General features: G+C 36.4%; 1 protein-coding gene across 1 annotated transcript; it reads left to right on the top strand.

Moving 5' to 3' along the window:
* Positions 1 to 16,820: 16,820 nt before the first annotated feature.
* On the top strand, positions 16,821 to 17,647 carry LOC127132301 (uncharacterized). Its single transcript, XM_051061210.1, has one exon. The coding sequence runs from the start codon at positions 16,889 to 16,891 to the stop codon at positions 17,432 to 17,434; it is 546 nt and encodes a 181-aa protein (XP_050917167.1). The 5' UTR covers positions 16,821 to 16,888; the 3' UTR covers positions 17,435 to 17,647.
* Positions 17,648 to 18,489: the final 842 nt, after the last annotated feature.

The raw sequence follows: 18,489 nt of genomic DNA, 5'->3' as shown, positions 1-18,489 counted from the left end.
GATCCACTTGGTACCAATGATGTTGGTCCCTTCAGGTCTTGGAACTAGCTCCCATACTTCATTCCTTTTGAACTGCTCAAGTTCCTCTTGCATGGCATTGATCCAGTATTCATCAGTCAGGGCTTCTTTCACATTTTTTGGTTCAACCTTGGATACAAAGCAGGAATTTGAGCTTATTCCCCGTGACCTGGTAGTCACACCACTATTGGGATCCCCTGTGATAAGATCCTTAGGGTGGTCTTTCTGAATTCTGATAGATGGCGCTTTGGTGGTTGCATCTACTTCACATTCAGGAGGAGGTTCCTCTACTTCTTCAGACTTGACAGGAATGTCAGTTGAACTGTCAAGGAATGTTTCAACATCCTCCATGACATCGGTTCCTTCCTCTTTATCGTCCACAATAACATTTATGGATTCCATTAGGACATTGGTCCTGTAGTTGAACACTCTGTAGGCTCTGCTGTTAGTTGAGTATCCCAGAAATATGCCCTCATCACTTTTCGGATCTAGCTTTCTTCTCTGTTCACGATCTGTGAGAATGTAGCATTTACTTCCAAAGATATGAAAGTACTTCACAGTAGGTTTTCTGCCTTTCCATATTTCATACAGAGTGGAGGAGGTTCCTTTTCTCAAGGTGACTCTGTTGTGAACATAGCACGCGGTATTCATTGCTTCAGCCCAAAAGTGCATGGGGAGCTTCTTTGCATGAATCATTGCTCTGGCAGATTCTTGAATAGTTCTATTTTTTCTTTCAACTATCCCATTCTGCTGGGGAGTTATAGGGGAGGAGAACTCATGACTTATTCCTTCAGACGAGCAAAACTCATCAAACTTGGAGTTCTTGAACTCCGTACCATGATCACTCCTAATTCGGACCACACAACTGTCCTTTTTCCTTTGAAGTTTGATGCACAGGTCTTTGAAGACATCGAATGTATCTGACTTCTCTCTGATGAAGCTTATCCACGTGTATCTGGAATGGTCATCAACCACCACGTAGGCATATCTCTTCCCACCAAGACTTTCAACCTGCATAGGTCTCATTAAGTCCATATGCAACAGTTCCAGAACTCTGGAAGTTGTAGGATGTCCCAGCTTCGGATGTGACATCTTGGTTTGCTTGCCCACTTGGCATTCACCACAGACTCTTCCTTCATCAATAAGCAGCTTTGGGATCCCTCTGACTGCTTCCTTGGATATAATCTTCTTCATTCCCCTTAAGTGGAGATGTCCAAGGCGTCTATGCCACATCTTCACCTCCTGTTCTTCCTTGGTTGAGGAGCATATTGTAGAAAAGTTAGAGACTTTAGGTTCCCACAGATAACAGTTATCTTTGGACCTGGTTCCTCTCATAACTTCTTGATTGTCACCATTAGCCACAATGCAGAGCTCCTTAGTAAACTGAACATGAAAACCTTGATCACACAGCTGACTTATGCTGATGAGGTTTGCAGTTAGTCCTCTTACTAACAGCACATTATTCAGTTTTGGAACTCCAGAGCAGTCCAGCTTACCCACACCTTTTATTTTACCTTTGGCACCATCACCAAAGGTCACATAGCTGGTAGTGTGAGGTTGAATATCCACCAGAAGATTTTCCATACCAGTCATATGTCTTGAGCATCCACTGTCAAAGTACCAGTCTTCTCTGGTAGAGGCCCTTAGAGCAGTGTGTGCTATCCTAGCATACCATTGTTGCTTCTAGATGGGAACATAGCGCTTATATGGTTTATGCTTAGGCCTGACATGCGTGACTTGGTTAGGGAAACCATGAATCCAGTAGCAGAAGGCTTTTATATGACCAAGCCTACCATAGTGGTGACACCTCCACTCCTGGTATTTCCTCTTCTGATGATCATTCATCCTAGTTCCTCGATGTTGTGACATTGGCTTTGACTTCCGCTTGAACTTCTGAACTTTTGCCTTTGGGCGTTTGTGTTCAGCTGAGGATCTTTTCCCAAATCCGAGGCCAGACTTGGTTCCAGACTGCTGTCCCACCTTTAGTATCTCTTCCAAGATGTCAGTTCCCTTATTCATCATTCTGATGGATTTGGTCATCTGATTCAGCTTGGAGGTCAGCAGGGCTATCTCACCATTTAGACCCTCTATGACAGACATTTGCTTCTGTCTCTCATCTTCCAGTTCCTTGATGAGGTTCTTCTGTTTTTCTCCTTGTGCACACACTTCTGCACTGGTGGTACACAGCTTCTTATAGGCTGTAGTAAGTTCATCAAAGGTCAGTTCATCTGCACTTGAGTCATCATCAGAGGCACAAACACTGGTTAGTGCAGTGACATGTTTGGCAGATTCTCCTTCAGATTCACTTTCAGAATCTCCTTCAGACCATGTGATAGTTAGCCCCTTCTGTTTCATCTTGAGATAAGTAGGACATTCAGCTCTGACGTGTCCATACCCTTCACAACCATGACACTGGATTCCCTTGCCTTGGTTGAACTTTTCTTCAGAAGTTGATCTTTTCCTGATGTCAGACGGGATGTTCTTGACATTAGGTCTGCCTCTTTGATCAATCTTCTTCACGAACTTGTTGAACTGTCTCCCAAGCATGGCTAAGGCTTCTGATATACTTTCATCACCTTCAGTATATCCTGCTTCTGACTCCTCTTCAGCATTAGATACAAAAGCTATGCTTTTGTTCTTCTTTTCAGCATTCTCACACAAGCCCACTTCAAAGGTTTGAAGAGAACCAATGAGCTCATCCACCTTCATGTTGCAGATGTCCTGTGCCTCCTCTATGGCTGTGACCTTCATAGCAAATCTCTTAGGCAAGGACCTGAGAATCTTTCTTACAAGTTTCTCTTCAGCCATTTTCTCACCTAGTCCACCAGAGGTGTTTGCAATTTCAAGAATATTCATGTGAAAGTCATGAATAGTCTCATCCTCCTTCATCCTCAGATTTTCAAACTTGGTGGTCAGCATCTGAAGTTTGTACATCTTCACCTTGGAAGTACCTTCATGAGTTACCTTGAGGGTATCCCAAACTTCCTTAGCTAGTTCACAGTGGTGTACCAGCCTGAAGATGTTCTTACTGATTCCATTGAACAATGCATTCAAGGCCTTGGAATTTCCAAGAGCTAATGCCTCTTGCTCCTTGTCCCACTCTTCTTCAGGAATCTGCACACTGACTCCATCTTCACCTGTCCTCATTGGATGTTCCCATCCTTTATTGACAGCTCTCCAGACTTTGCTGTCTAGAGACCTTAAGAAGGCTATCATACGAGGCTTCCAGTCATCATAATTAGAGCCATCCAACATGGGTGGTCTGTTTGAGTGTCCAAAATCCTTGTCCATGGTACTAGAAAGTAACTTCCCTAGATCTCACCCAGAAATTCACAGGCAGGGTGCCTGCTCTGATACCAATTGAAATTCTAGTTATCAGACTTTGGATGTCACACGGGTTGTTATGACATCCAATTCTGCACAGACAGGAATTATGCAGAACTTAAAAGTAAGTGCAGTAAATAACACAAGTGATTGTTTACCCAGTTCAGTCCAACATGACCTACATCTGGGGGCTACCAAGCCAGGGAGGAAATCCACTATTAGTAGTATCAATTCAAAGCTAAACTTACCCGTTTACAACTTATCACTTAATCCCTACCCAATGCAATTTCAATCTTACACTAAGATCAGAGTTCCTACTCACTCCCCCTCAATCACCTCAGTGATTACTATCTTTAAACAATATTAAAGACAAGTTGAAATCACACTTCAAACAACTCTTGATTGTGCTTCACAGCTTTAATCAAGATACACAGCACTCACGCTTAAAAGCTTTGAGCGACACAACACTTACAACTCAATGAACACCCTATGCCACAACAATCATCTACTTGATAATGGCTTGGCTTACAAGTTACGTCTAATACAAGACTCACAAACATACAGCAGTGAAGTATGATGGACACATAAAATCTTCACGCCTCAAAATCCCCGAAACTGAATGAAGGAATGTCTTCCTTTTTATATTGCAGTACCTGGGCTTTTGCACCTGTATTCTCCTGAATTTAAGGTCACACGAGTTCCCATAAATTCAACATTTAGGTTACTAACAAATAGGCTATTTGTTAGGTTCATTGAATGTAACTTGGTTGTTGGTTTCCTGGTTTTTCTCTAAGCTGTTGACTTCCTGAAGAATAGCCCAAGAAAAGCTGAAACAGAAAACTGAACAACCTACAATTTAGCATATGCTGTCAGGAATGAATGTCACGACATTCAGCTCGACATCAAGGTCCATATGCTGAGTCTGTTTTTCCAGAGAACAGACTGTACAATTTTGCTGACATGTACATGATCAAAATGACCATACTACAGTAACAGCTTACATTAATAAATGTTAAAGTGTCTCTCTTAACATTTACACATTTGGCCTTAAGTTAGTTCTGTTATTCTATTGAAGAACAAACTAAGTTACATGCTGAAGTATAGCAGAACACCACTCTGTCTAATGTTCAGTAGCTGCTGTCAGTGATGAATGTCATAACATCCAATTTGACATTCAGTCAGTAGGCCTTATGTCAGGTCTGGTCTTTCCTTGATAACCAGACTGGAAATAAATACTAAGTTCTAACAGAACACCACCTGTTCTATTTCTTAGTATCTGTTGACAGGTATGAATGTCACAGCATCCAGTTTGACATTCAATAAATCCTGTGTTAGCTAATCCTGCTGTAACTACTCAAGTGTGTCATGACATCAGTCAAGACATCAGAGTACAGTTAGATATTCTAACCTACAATGTAGTCACACATACATACTATGTCATGACATCAGTCAAGACATTTGTAACCAGCTAGTGTTTTACCATATAATGCAGCCATTAAACACCTACAAATTAGCTCTGTGTCATTAGCAAAAAAACATTATGAAATTGCTCTATTTTTTTAATTTGGTTGCTAATTTGTCTAATGTTGTTGAAGCATCATGTAAGTGTTGAGATATTCTTCGTGAAAGTCAAGCTATAAAGGTGACTTAAACGTTGCAATAAGGAGAAATCTCTAGTGGGTGTGGCTTGAATCAAGAAGTTACAATTAAGAAAGCGGGGGAAACAAGATGAAGCTTACATTATGGTACTTTACTTAATATAATTTATCTATTCTCTTCTATGATTGATATGCTAGAAATGGTTGAGAAAGATGGTATGTGTTTAGATAAAAAAAAAGTACATGTGTATAAGTTACACCTGCAAAGGCATGGGTAATTAGAGGCCTTAGTAGATTTATAACTATATATGGATGGTTATGGCTTTCCTACGGTGACGAGAAGCCTCATATGGAAGTGTTTACAACAGTTTAGAGGTCCTGCTCACGTGAGGCGAGTGGCTCTATCTGCAACCGGGTGACGCTTTGGATGTAGAGTGTGTAAGTTATCATCCCCCTCCCCCCTTGAGAGGAGAAGTATATATAAGGACCTTTTGGGCATAGGGTTCTGGAAACCCTTAGAGGTTGTATCTGCTCCCCCATGACTAGGGGAGACTGTTGACTACCTATTTTATCGGAGAGTCAAGGTATGACTCATTCTTATATGACCAACGGAAGATAACAATACTATACACATCATATGTCCTAAGAGAGAGTCCCCATGCTCTATGAGGATGTCGTCTGGGAAACATCACTCTGTGCAGGAACCACAAAATCACCCCTATTTAGGGTTATCATAAACATAACACTACACAATCCCTAAAGCACAAAGGATTGTAAAAGGATAAGTGTTTTTAAGGATTCCTTTGTTCGAGACATGAATTCTTCAGCTTAGGGCAGGTCACTCAGTCGAAGACGGTCTTATTAATGAGAGATGAGTCCCTCAGCTTGGGGCGAGTCCCTCAACCGAAGACAACCTTATTAATAATAGGTGAATCCCTTAGCTTAGGTCGAGTCTCTCAGCTGAAGGAGACCTTATTAATGAAAGGATATTCCTTCAGCTTGGGGTGAGCCCCTCAGCTGAAGGCAACCTTATTAATGAGAGGAGAGTCCCTCAGCTTGTTTACATAAACCCCCTAATTGAGGAGTGATTCAACTCCCTTTGTGAGATGTCTCCTGATTATCTAAAACATTAGTTAGGAATGTCAATTAATATTTCAGTTTGTCACGTTTACTTCTATTTAATGTAAGTAATGATGACCTATTTTTCAAGACTTTAAACGTTAGTGCCACGTATCAGAAACGTGTTGGGCTTTTCAAAATTACAGGGGAGTCTAAAATTTCCCTTTTAGTTTTAACTTCCTTATAAAAAATTTCACTTCCATTTCCTTGCTATATTTTTCTCCCACGACTTCTGCAAGCTCACATGAACTGCACAATCCTTATACGCCCTTGATTCTCTATTCACATCCTTTTTCCAGGTATGAATTTTTATCCCCTAATCTGTAATGAGTAAGTTTTATGTAAAAATGTTGAAAATGGGGTTTAGGTTAGCATATGGCTGTAGGTTTTGAGGGTTGTAGTCACCCCTTTTAACGATTGCAACGACAATGGTGGTTTCTTTTCACCTAAGAGATTGACAAGACTTTCAAAAGGTGAAAATCCTTAAGTTCTTGAACCAACTCTTAAGAGAATCTAGGAAACTATAAGGAATGAATGGGGATTATGATTCTAACAATTGGAGAGCTTAATACGACAAGACCGGGAGTTTATTCACTATGTGCGCCTAGAAGCCAAAAAATGGTATGAAAAATATGTTTAAGTAGTCGAGCTTACCAATAGTTTGTTGCACACATTGCCTTTGAGGTTGAGAGACGAATTTAAGAAGATGACACTTGAGAACACTCCTCCGATCACCTTTAATTTCATTATTTTCTGTAGACATATTGTTAAAGATCTCTAAGATGAATTAGAGCAACTTAAGAAAGTGTGAGGCACTAATAATGGCTAGGAGACTTTGTACTAGTACTCTCATATTTTGTATTTGTCTACAAATGAATGAATGAAAAGATTATTTGGTTGTTATCTTCTTTACCACTCTTACGCTTCTGAATGCTTAAGAACTAAAAAATCAAAATATTCCTCGAAAATAAAACAAAATAAAACAAAATTCATGCGGTCGTATTTCATCATTTGCATGCATATCATTTTACCAAAAAATAACCACTCTAGCCTTTGTCCATAAACAACAGTTTGACTTCCCAACACCCGTATCAAACATGTGGTAGCTACTAAAAGACAACAAAGTGCTTGGAGCAGAACCAAGTCAGGATGAAGAAAGACATAGACCTCATGAATTGAAAAGTCAATCAGACTTTGAAGGTCATAACATCTATGGCAAGAGAGGAAGAGCTTCAACAAGACACATAAATTGGGAATGATATTCTTGTCCATCCTTCCGCTTTGCATCATGCAATGATCAAACGATTGTATGGTGTTCCTCTCGAGTACTATCCCTAACTTGTTTTGCCAAGACCTCCAAATCAATGGTTGTTGTCCATTCCTCAACCAAGGCATAATAACCAAGCACATAATCAGAATCGTGTTCTACACAAAATGGATCCCCCATTTTAGGCCACTGCTCATATCATATAGCGAGATGCTTCCTAAACTAATTCAAAAATATTTGGTATTATTGTTCACCGTAAAAAATACCTGAGCGCATCGCACCCTTAAAGATACAATAGAGTTTCCATCAAACTTTATTTATTCCCGAAAAAAAGGGAAAACATCGATAAAACCCAGGGGAAGAGAAATGAGTAAGAAGTCGGTTATACAAGGGGAAGGTTTTAGCACCCCTTACATCCGTTGTACTCAACGAGAACCATTTTGATTGTCCTTTGCTCGAATGGGTGTTGCTGTCTAAAGGTTACTTGCAATGTTCTCAACAAAGGAAAAAATAAGTTTAATAATTAGTGTGCTCTCCAAGGATTCAAACCCTTGTGCCTATGTATTCTCATAGTGCAATGAGAAAATTAGAGTCCCTTAGTTCGTGGAACTAAGGATAGAAACAAAGAAAGAAAGAGTTGATTAGGTTGCCAAAAGGCGAAGAAAATTGTTTGAATAGAAAGAATGTGACACTAAAAAATAGATGGTAATTAGCCAAAGAGATTAAATGAATATGGTATTAACCTATAGATAGTGATTAGCCCAAAAATAACAAATGATTGTGTATTTGAATCAAAGAGTGTGGCGTTAACCAATAAATGGTATGGCCAAAGAGAAAAAAGAGGGTGTTTGCCTAAGCAAGAGAGGATTGACAAGGCGAACATGAATAAGAAACGGTTTTCCTAAGTACGAGAGGACTGATAAGGCAAACATACAAGATAGAAAAGGGTTTGCCTAAGCACGAGAGGACCGACAAGGCAATTAAGAAAGAGAGAAAGGGTTCGCCTAAGCACGAGAGGTCTGACAAGGCAAACAAGAAAGAGAGAAATGGTTCTCCTAAGCACAAGAGGACTGGTAAAGAGAACATGAATGAGAAATGGTTTGCCTAAGCACGAGAGGACTGATAAGGGCGAACATGAATGAGAAATGGTTTGCCTAAGCACAAGGGGACTGATAAGGAAAACAAGAAAGAGAGAAAGGGTTCACCTAAGCACGAGAGGACTGATAAGGAAAAGATGAATGAGAAATGGTTTTCTTAAGCACAAGAGGACTGATAAGGCAAACATGAAGATTTTCCAGAGTCTATAACTCCACAGGGAAAAATGAAAGGTTGGCAGAGTCTGTAACTCTATAAGGCAGTGCATGAAGAAATTGATTCAGAGATGAGTGCTCAACCATGAGGTGATTAACCTAAATAATGTATGAATATCAAAGAGGATTGTCGTGTTTGATCCAAAGAGAAAGTGTATTATTGATGAAGATTGTTGAAGCAAACTTGAAAAAAAAATTATTCAAATTGCACTAAAGTCTACGAACGGAGGCGAATACTTTAAATAACCAGGGCCTACGCCCCGTACGTAGAGGCTCCCTAGACAAGGATAGGAAAAATTCCCTCTCATCCTTCTCCATTGCTTAAGTCTTGTGGCATGTAACTCTCTTCATGATTGACAAGTGTTTAAGAAGATTATTTTTGTTGCTTCTTATGATAAAGTGTTGCTAGTGAAGAAGGAGACTTGATAATTATTTGACTCGAATTGCACTAAAGTCTATGAGTAGAGAAGAATACTCTGAGCAATTGGGTCATTCGTCCCGTACCCAAAGATATTCGAAATGAGGATATGAGTTATCTCTCTCATCCCTTCTCTACTACTTAAGGCTTATGACGTGTCGTCCTTATCATAACTGACAATTGTTGAAGAAGAAATTTTGTGGTGCTTTGCATAGTAGTCCAGTGTCCAGTCTGTCTGCAATATCTTAACTTGATCTGTATTGACTTGAGTGTGAAGTCCTGAACTTCAAAATCTTGAATGAAACTCGACTTGGGTTTCAGTGCAGAAGGCTAATCCTCTCAAGTGATCAAGGGACTTATGATCCCTTCATTGGATAAGGGAGTAAGAAATGTCAAATGATTAACTGATCAAAAATTACTTTGATAAATCAAATCATCAAGGATAGAATAAGAGTTCACATGAATCAGACACAAGGATTTTTAAGGATTAAACAAAGGGGAAGTTAAAACCTAAAGGGAAAAATATACAATGATCTTGTGTTATATCAAAACCTAATTCTAACAAGTTAATTAATTCCTACAAATTAGGTCTAAATCCTAATTAAATATAAGTCATAACCCTAATTGAATTCTAACCAAAACCATGTTATTTGATTAAAAAAAGGGAATTAAAACTAATTGAAATCATTAAACTAAACTAAACATGATTTATGAATCATCAAAATATATGAAATTCATTAACAAGTATTTAACAAAAGATAGAATAATAAAAAAGACTAAAAAACAAATAATAAAAAAAACAAGGGCCAATGGTGCATTGCTGACAGGGGATGTATTGTAACAATTCTGCACGGGCCTCGCAAGAGGCCTAAAATCCAAAAGAGGCTTGTTGTAGAGGGGAGTGTAGCGCGGGTAGAGGGTGCAGGAAGCAAGATCAATGGGCTTGAAAACAACCTTAGGCCCGAGACAAAAATCTAAGGGGAAGGCAAAGATTCAGGCCGAACCTCATTCAGTTACCACTTCACATCCAAAACTCTCCCTCTCTCATAACTTTCTCTCTTCTCCAAAAATTACTCCATCGTGTCGGAGGTGGCGGAGCAAGGCTAATCAACCCCAAAACACCACCAAAGGACTCACCTTTTTGTCCTCTCTCTGATTCTCACCATTATTCAAGCTTCCTCAACGAATCTCCTTATCCCTCACCAAAACTTCCAATAACCCTAAGTCTTAAATCTTAAATTAAATGACTATAAACCACAATCCAGGGTCAATACCTTAGGGTTATGGTTCACGTACTCAAATTCCAGGGAGCAGTAACAAGATTGAAGAAAACAAGGAAGAGTCAAGGATGTGCACTTACTTGCAGAACAAAGAATTTCCCTGGGAGGAATTCGAAGTTACTCGAAGAAGATGATGATGGGAGAAAATTACATAGAGACGATAAGGTAATAAGCTTCAAACCTTCACCCTTTGTCATTCTTGTTATTTCTTCTTCTTCTCAGTAGTCCGTAGGGATTGATGGTGTTGTGTTATTGATTAGGAGAATGCATAATGTATAGAGGTAGAGAGAGAGGATTATGCTATGCTCATTTGTTCAGAGCTTCCATTGATGAAGCTCTATTAACTAATGATGGAGAGTTTTGAGTGTTAGGGGAGGGAGAAGAGAGATTGAATGCAGAGAAAACTCAGAGTGAATTTTGTTGGAACATAAAACATAAAACTGAAAATTAAAGGTTCAACAATGGTGGAAGAAAAGAAGATTGGGGAAGATGAAGTTGAGAGAGAAAATAGAGAGAATAGTAATATTTGGATGAGTATAGATTTTTGCATTAACCTTGAATTGGAATGATACAAATGTATTTATACATTGGGAATAAAAGCTACAACTAAAGTGACTCTATAGAAAATAAAATCTGTTAATTTTGGAAGGAAAAAAAAACAGAATTTTAATTTTCAATTAACACACCACCTCACTTTAGTTGCTCCAAGTCCATCATGCTCAAGCACTTCTTTAGCCTCTTGAACACATCATTTGTCACACCCTTTGTCAACAAATCCACGACTTGATCTTTGCTTCGACAATAGCTCAATCTAAGCTTTCCATCACCAACCAATTCCCTCAAATAATGAAACCACATCTCAATATGCTTGCTTCTTCCGTGTGCAATCGGGTTCTTCGCAAGATTTATTGTAGAAACATTGTCTACAAACAGTGTGGTGGCATCATCATCACCATATCCCAATTCCTTCAATAGATTCATAAGTCACATAGCTTGGCACACACCTAACGACGCCACAATGTACTCGGCCTCACAAGAAGAGAATGCTACAACCGGTTCCTTTTTCGAACACCAAGAGATTGGTGTACTACCGAACATAAAGATGTACCCCGCCGTCGATTTTCGGTCATCTTTATCTCCGCACCAATTGGAATCGGTGTAGCCAAGTAAATTGCACTTATGCCCCGTGTCCGATGCGGGAAAGAGAATTCTGCAACCAAGAGTACCTTTCACATATCTAAGGATCCTTTTGACCTCCGCCAAGTGAGACACCTTCCGTCTCTCCATGAATCTACTCGCAATACCGACACTAAAAGCCAAGTCCGGTCGCGTATTACACAAATACCGTAACGATCCAATCAAGCTCCGGTAAAGCGTTAGATCGACATCATCCTCCTCATCACTTTTGGACAGCTGCACTCTAGCCTCACAAGGTGTAATACAAGCATTACAATGCTCCATATCACACTTTTTCAAAATATCCAGAGCATACCTCCTTTGGTGCATAAGCATCCCCACTTTTGACTTGTGAAACTCTATGCCAAGGAAGTAATTCATTACACCAAGGTCCGTCATCTCAAACTCTCTCATGAGCTCACTTTTGAACCTTGAAACTCTCTCTCATGAGCTTCAATATTCTTTTCATTTTCCAGAATTTTAGCTTCCAAGTGTGAAAATATTCTTTTGTTTGAAGCTAACTTTTTGAAATTGTCTATGGCTTGTCTATGTAGAATTTCAATAAAAAAACTATAATTGAGAATAAGCTAATTCATGAGTAGATTCAAGCTTAGAATAAAATAAAATCTTCTTCTTCTTTTTGTTTTCCATGTATCAAATCTTGGTCGTACTTGAACTTGAGCTTTCATCACTTGAAGAATCACTTCCACCCTCCCAAACAACATAGGCTCTTCTAGACTTGCTATATTTTTTGTGATGACCTTTTTATTTGTCTTTCTTGATTATAGGACACTTCGACCTATAATGAACTGCTTTTCTATAATTGTAACATGAACTTCTAGATTTACCCTTCTTATTATCATATTCCTTTAAGGAGTTAGATAGCCTTCTAGGTTTGCTTTGGTTCTTGTCGGAGTACTTATCTCCATGTTTCCACATGTATATATTAAAATTATTGATGAACAATCCCATATCTTCTTCATCAGAATCATTGTCATCTTTTATTTCATAATCACTTTTCTCATTGTGTGAGGACTTTGAGCTAGAAGTCTTTAGAGCAATAAACTTCTTCTCTACCTCCTTGTCTTTACCTTTCTCCTTCTTCATCTTCTTCTCATGCTTTTTTTCATATTTTTCAAGCAAGTGAATTTTTGCTCATGTTCTTCTAATTTGCCAAACAAAGTATTGAGATCAAGTATTTTAAGATCATTCGCCTCTTTGATTGCGGTGACCTTGGGTTGCCATTCCCTATTAAGGCACCTCAAAACTTTATTAGTAGCAATATCATTGAAAATAGGCTTACCTAGAGCATTCAACCGATTTATAAGATGTGTGAACCTCTTTTGCATATCGGTAATGATTTTATTGTGCTTCATATGAAAGAGTTCAAACTCTTGATTCAATATATTGATCCTAGCTTGTTTGACCTCATTAGTTCCCTCACATTCTAATGCGTCTCACATAGCTTTGGTGGTTTCACAATGGAAAACACGATAAAATTCATCAACACCGAATACATATATGAGAATATTTTGTGCTTTCCAATCATATGACCATAATTTCTTATCATTATCATTCCATTGATTTTTCGGTTTTGGCACGACGATACCTTCACCATTGGTCATTGTAATTTGTCTAGGACCATTGATGATGACGTCCCATACACCCTTATCAACCGAGTTGATATGGATGCATACAAGCTTTAATGTAGCCATAATTTTCATCGGTGTAAATTGGTGCTCTATTGTACGCCCCTGTAGGTTCGGTAGCCATTTTCGAATAAGCAAATATTTAAGCACGAAATTAACCGGAGCTTTGATACCCCTTGTTAGACGATATGCTTGGATCTAGAGGGGGGGGGGGGGGTGAATAGATCACTAGTTAAAAGCTTTGACAAAAAATAGTTTTGAAAAATTTATGGCGCGCAAAAGTAATCGGAAGTATCCCAGATCAAATCGTCTAACCAAACCCGCTATCAAAAAACTCGGATATGTGTAATCATAATCACTGTATGATAATGAATCACAAATTAACCAAACACAATTAATCAAAACTAGTTGAATGCAAAGCAACAAGGATAGTCTACTTTCAATGATAATTCACAAAAAAAAAAATCTATTGTGGCAAATTATCAAACACCTAGTGTGCAATCGATATTGTTTGAAATTTTATACGGTTTTGTTGATCATAAAATCCAATCACAATCTAAAGAATTTCAAAATGTGATCTCAACTCAACAACACCAATTTCAAAATGTGAACAAAAACATTATCCAAACAAATTGATCGCACAATCAATGAAATCAATAATTTGCAAATAAAAAATAAAAGATATATATATATATATATATATATATATATATATATATATATATATATATATATATATATATATATATATATATATATATATATATATATATATATATATATATATATATATATATATATATATAGAGAGAGAGAGAGAGAGAGAGAGAGAGAGAGAGAGAGAGAGAGAGAGAGAGAGAGAGAGAGAGAGAGAGAGAGAGAGAGAGAGAGAGAGAGAGAGAGAGAGAGAGAGAGAGAGAGAGAGAGAGAGAGAGAGAGAGAGAGAGAGAGAGAGAGAGAGAGTACACAAAAATTTATTTAGGAAGTTCCTCAATCGACCTTGCTATGCATACGTGTGCCCTTAATTCGAACTCGAATTGAGATAATAATATTAACCTTAATTTGCAAATGTATGTATACAAGAGTGATGTAGAAATCCAACGTTACAAACCTTAAGTTTGATGTTGATTATGGCACATTCTCTTCCCTTGATCAAAGCTTGATCAAGTAATCCAACAATGCAACTTTGATTCACCGTCTCACGCTACCTCTCTTTGCAAGAAACCCCTTGTTCTTCAAAGCTTCCACTCGATCGAATTCAAAACGCACAATTGTTGTAACCCAATATTTACCAATGCGATCCACCGTATCACGCTACTCCTTTGCAAGAACCTCCCGTTCTTCAAAGACTTCACTAGATCGGATCTGGATTGTGTAATCTTGTCCAAAACCTTCAAATCCCTAAACGACCTTAAAGAAAAACTCCACCTTGATTTTATGATTTGAAACCCTAAAAGACCTCAATCCAATTTATAGTACAATCAACCTAAATTAGACGTTATCAACCCAAATTCTAGACGACATACTTAGATAAAATTCTAAATTGGACGTTATCAACCCAAACAAAGAATGACTATGTGTAATTTATTTGTGTGTATGCATATAATGAGATTGAAGATGATGAGAATGCTTTGAAATTAAGATTTCATATAGATTTTATTCTCTTGAAATATTGTTAGAAATGATGCATCAAATATATATATATATATATATATATATATATATATATATATATATATATATATATATATATATATATATATATATATATATAAACTTAAAAATCAAAAAGATTTTTTTTTCTTTTCACTTCAAAAAAGCTGCTTAGAAACGTCAGAAAAAAAACAAACCATATATGATTTTTTTAGCGTCAGCCTATCATCCGCGTGAAAGCTGACTCCTCTGGGTGGTATAACTACAATTACTAGGTAGTTCACAAATCTAGTATACCATGGTATTTTTATAAGGACACGTGCAAAAAAACTGCATTTGAAAAAAAATTATATTAAGATATAATTCAACATTATTTTTCTCATAAGCTTCCGATCATAGCTTTGAAGATAAAATCGACCACAGCATTTTCCTTCTCTTTTTGTCCCTTATTTTAAGATCACATTCTTGAAAGAGTAGTATCCACCAAATTAATTATGATTTAACGTCTTTCTTGCTTAAGTTAAGATATACATCTTGAATTGATTAGCATCATAATTATTTTACATTTGTGTTCGATGGGATTTGAACTCAACATAACATCTTGATGTTGCGTACATCTCTTGTCACTGAACTATAACATAAAGTGTGTTGATTAATGGCATACATTTCAATTAAATCAATTGTGTATCAATCTTTTAAAAATTAAATCGATAAAATTTACGGTTTAAAATTTAATTGATTCAACCGATTAAATCTACGATCGAATCGATTATTAAATAAATTAATAATATAAAATAAATTTAAATAAATATATCATATATACTCACAACTTAATAAAATAAATATTATAAAAATTTATTACAAATATAATACAACAATATCGATAATACATATAATAATATAAGTTAAATTAATTTAAATTTAAATTTAAATAAATAAATTATAATAATAAAATAAGTTCAAATAATTAAGAATACTTAAATTAAATAAGATATAATATCAAAAATAAATAATATAATATACTTTATTAAACAACAAAAAATGAATTTGAGTTGAATTATGACAAACAAGTTTTAATTGACAACAAAAAAAATATTGATTTGAACGACAATCAATATTGAGTTGAACATTATAATCATGTTTTAAAGAGAGAGCGTGATGATGATAGAGTGTGGTTGAAAGAAAAATTATAATAGATTGTCAAAACTTAAAAGTTTGAATGATCGTAAAAAAAACACAGATTTTTTTTGTAATTGAGGAATTTTTTTTGTAATTGAGGAATATATGTTAAGTTTTAATATTGACATATTAAATATTTTATAAAAAAAAATAATTTGATATATTTTTTTAATCGAATGGTTTTACAAATCAGCTTGGGTTCTTTGATTTGAATGGTTTTGGACAGTTCTATCCAGATTTTTTTATTTTACTTTGATTTTCATCCACTAATAATTTTGAAAGATTGACCTATTCGAATTTACCTTCGATTCTCAATCTAATCAATTATACCCGACAATTCAGTCCAATTTTTAAAAGAACGTGTATTATAAAAAAATTGAATTTGAAAACTAAAAAAGTATTGAAAAATAATGTTGGTTGATATTTCAAGTGACAAATATTTGTATTATATTTATAATATTTACCAATAACAAAAGTTTATTATATTAATTTTTATATTTATAACGTATAAATGAAAATATTTATTTCATTTAAAATAAATAAATTATTCTTACATTTTAATACCAAACCAACCCATGATTCAATATCAAATCAAATCGATCCGTAAACATATAATATTGCCGTAAAAAAGCATATTGCAGTAAAAAAGCATATCTAAAAAATAAAATAATAATAATAGTATAACGATGGGTTGCCGTACAAGACAACAAGGGTGCCAAAACTAATCCAAGAAAGTTGTGCATAAGATTCTGTCGATATATTGTTTGTTTTATTCCTTGTCCCTTTCTCCCTTTTATTTTCATTGTATAATATAAACAAATATATACAAGCTAATCCTTCTATCCCTAGCAACTCATTTGATTAATACATTATTTCTCTTTGTACTATAGTATAGCTATGGCAGTTGATTTGTTGTCAAGAATCACTCTGCGGCCATTCAAGTTAAGCGACGTGGATGATTTCATGTTAGTAGCATGTGACGATAGAGTAACAAACTTTACTAGAAGGAAAACTTTGGTTTCAAGGGAACAAACTTTGAGTTATATTGAAGATGTACTCATTCCTCACCCTTGGACACGTTCAATATGCATTGACAATCAAACTATTGGATTCATTTCAATTTCTCTGGCCGGATCTGGTGATCATGATGATGATGATAGGTGTAGGGCTGAGGTTGGCTTTGGTGTAGCTGCTAACTACTGGGGTAAAGGGATTTGCACCAAAGCTGTTAAGGTTGCTGTATCACAAGTTTTCAAGGATATTCCTTATTTGGTAAGGTTGCAAGCTTTTGTTGATACGGAGAATCAAGCTTCACAGAGGGTTTTGGAAAAGGCGGGGTTCTTTAGGGAGGGTGTACTTAGAAAGTATTCGTATATCAAAGGAAGGGTTAAGGATATAGCTATTTTTAGCTTTTTGTTAGAGGATATTGCGAAAATTTCATAATTTAAGTATTGTATCCGAATATTGCGTTTTGGTAACCGGGTTACCGGTGTATTGATTTGTCTTGTTTAAACGGTTTTAATCGGATACTATATTTTAATAATCGATTACTGTTAAATATAATTCAAATTCAAATTGTTAATTTGCATTTCATTTAAATTTTGAGTTTGCATTTGGTTTGCATTAGAATTTAGGTTAATGTATATAAACCCAAAGTTAGTTACATTTGTAACAGATTTGTGAATTTGAGAAATTGTGTTTGAGAAAAGTTAGTTACAATTATGTTTTCTCTCTTTCTCTCTTTGCAAATTCTGCAATTCTTTCATCATCTTTTTCTTCTTTTTCTTCTTATGCATCAATGAAATTTTGTTGTTAACTCCAACAATAAGTATCTAGAGCTCATATTCTGATTCACAGAGAAACACGAGCGTAGTGAGGTGTGTGATTGACTTCGTTCATCAAATTCGCGTTGAATTGAAGATCAAAATCAAAGAGAATCATAAATCTTGATTCTTAGGGTTTGGGAAACACAAATGTTGGTGAGAACTGAGTGATTTTCACAAGAACAAAGATAAACGACGGAACCGGTAGCTTGAATACAAAGCTTTCAGTATTTGACATAAAGAATTGGAACTGATGCCCGATTCAAATGCGTGTGTTGTTTGTTGCTCAAGATGTTCTTGATCTTGTCAATGACGGTTAGACGTCGGTTGCAGAAAATACAATAGAAGCGCAAATAAATGTGCAACGTGAAACGAAGAAAGATCAGAATGCATTGTTCTATGTTCACCAGTGTGTGGATACAAAGGTGTTTGAGAAGATTGTTGACTCGACGACGGCGAAGGCAACGTGGGATACACTTGTGCGGTGCTATGGTGGTGACGGATCAATGAAGAAAGTAAAGTTGCAGTCCCTACGCAAACAATATGAGAATCTCAGCATGAAGGACAATGATAAGGTGTCTGACTACGTCTCCAGAGTGATTGTGATCACGAATGAGATAAAGTCTTGTGGAGAAACGCTATTTGAACAAGTAATCATTGAAAAGGTTCTAAGAT

Source organism: Lathyrus oleraceus, chromosome 3 (assembly GCF_024323335.1).
Source record: "Lathyrus oleraceus cultivar Zhongwan6 chromosome 3, CAAS_Psat_ZW6_1.0, whole genome shotgun sequence".
Classification (NCBI taxonomy): Eukaryota; Viridiplantae; Streptophyta; class Magnoliopsida; order Fabales; family Fabaceae; genus Lathyrus; species Lathyrus oleraceus.
Note: the sequence above shows the minus strand (reverse complement) of the source record. Positions and strands in the feature narration are given on the sequence as shown.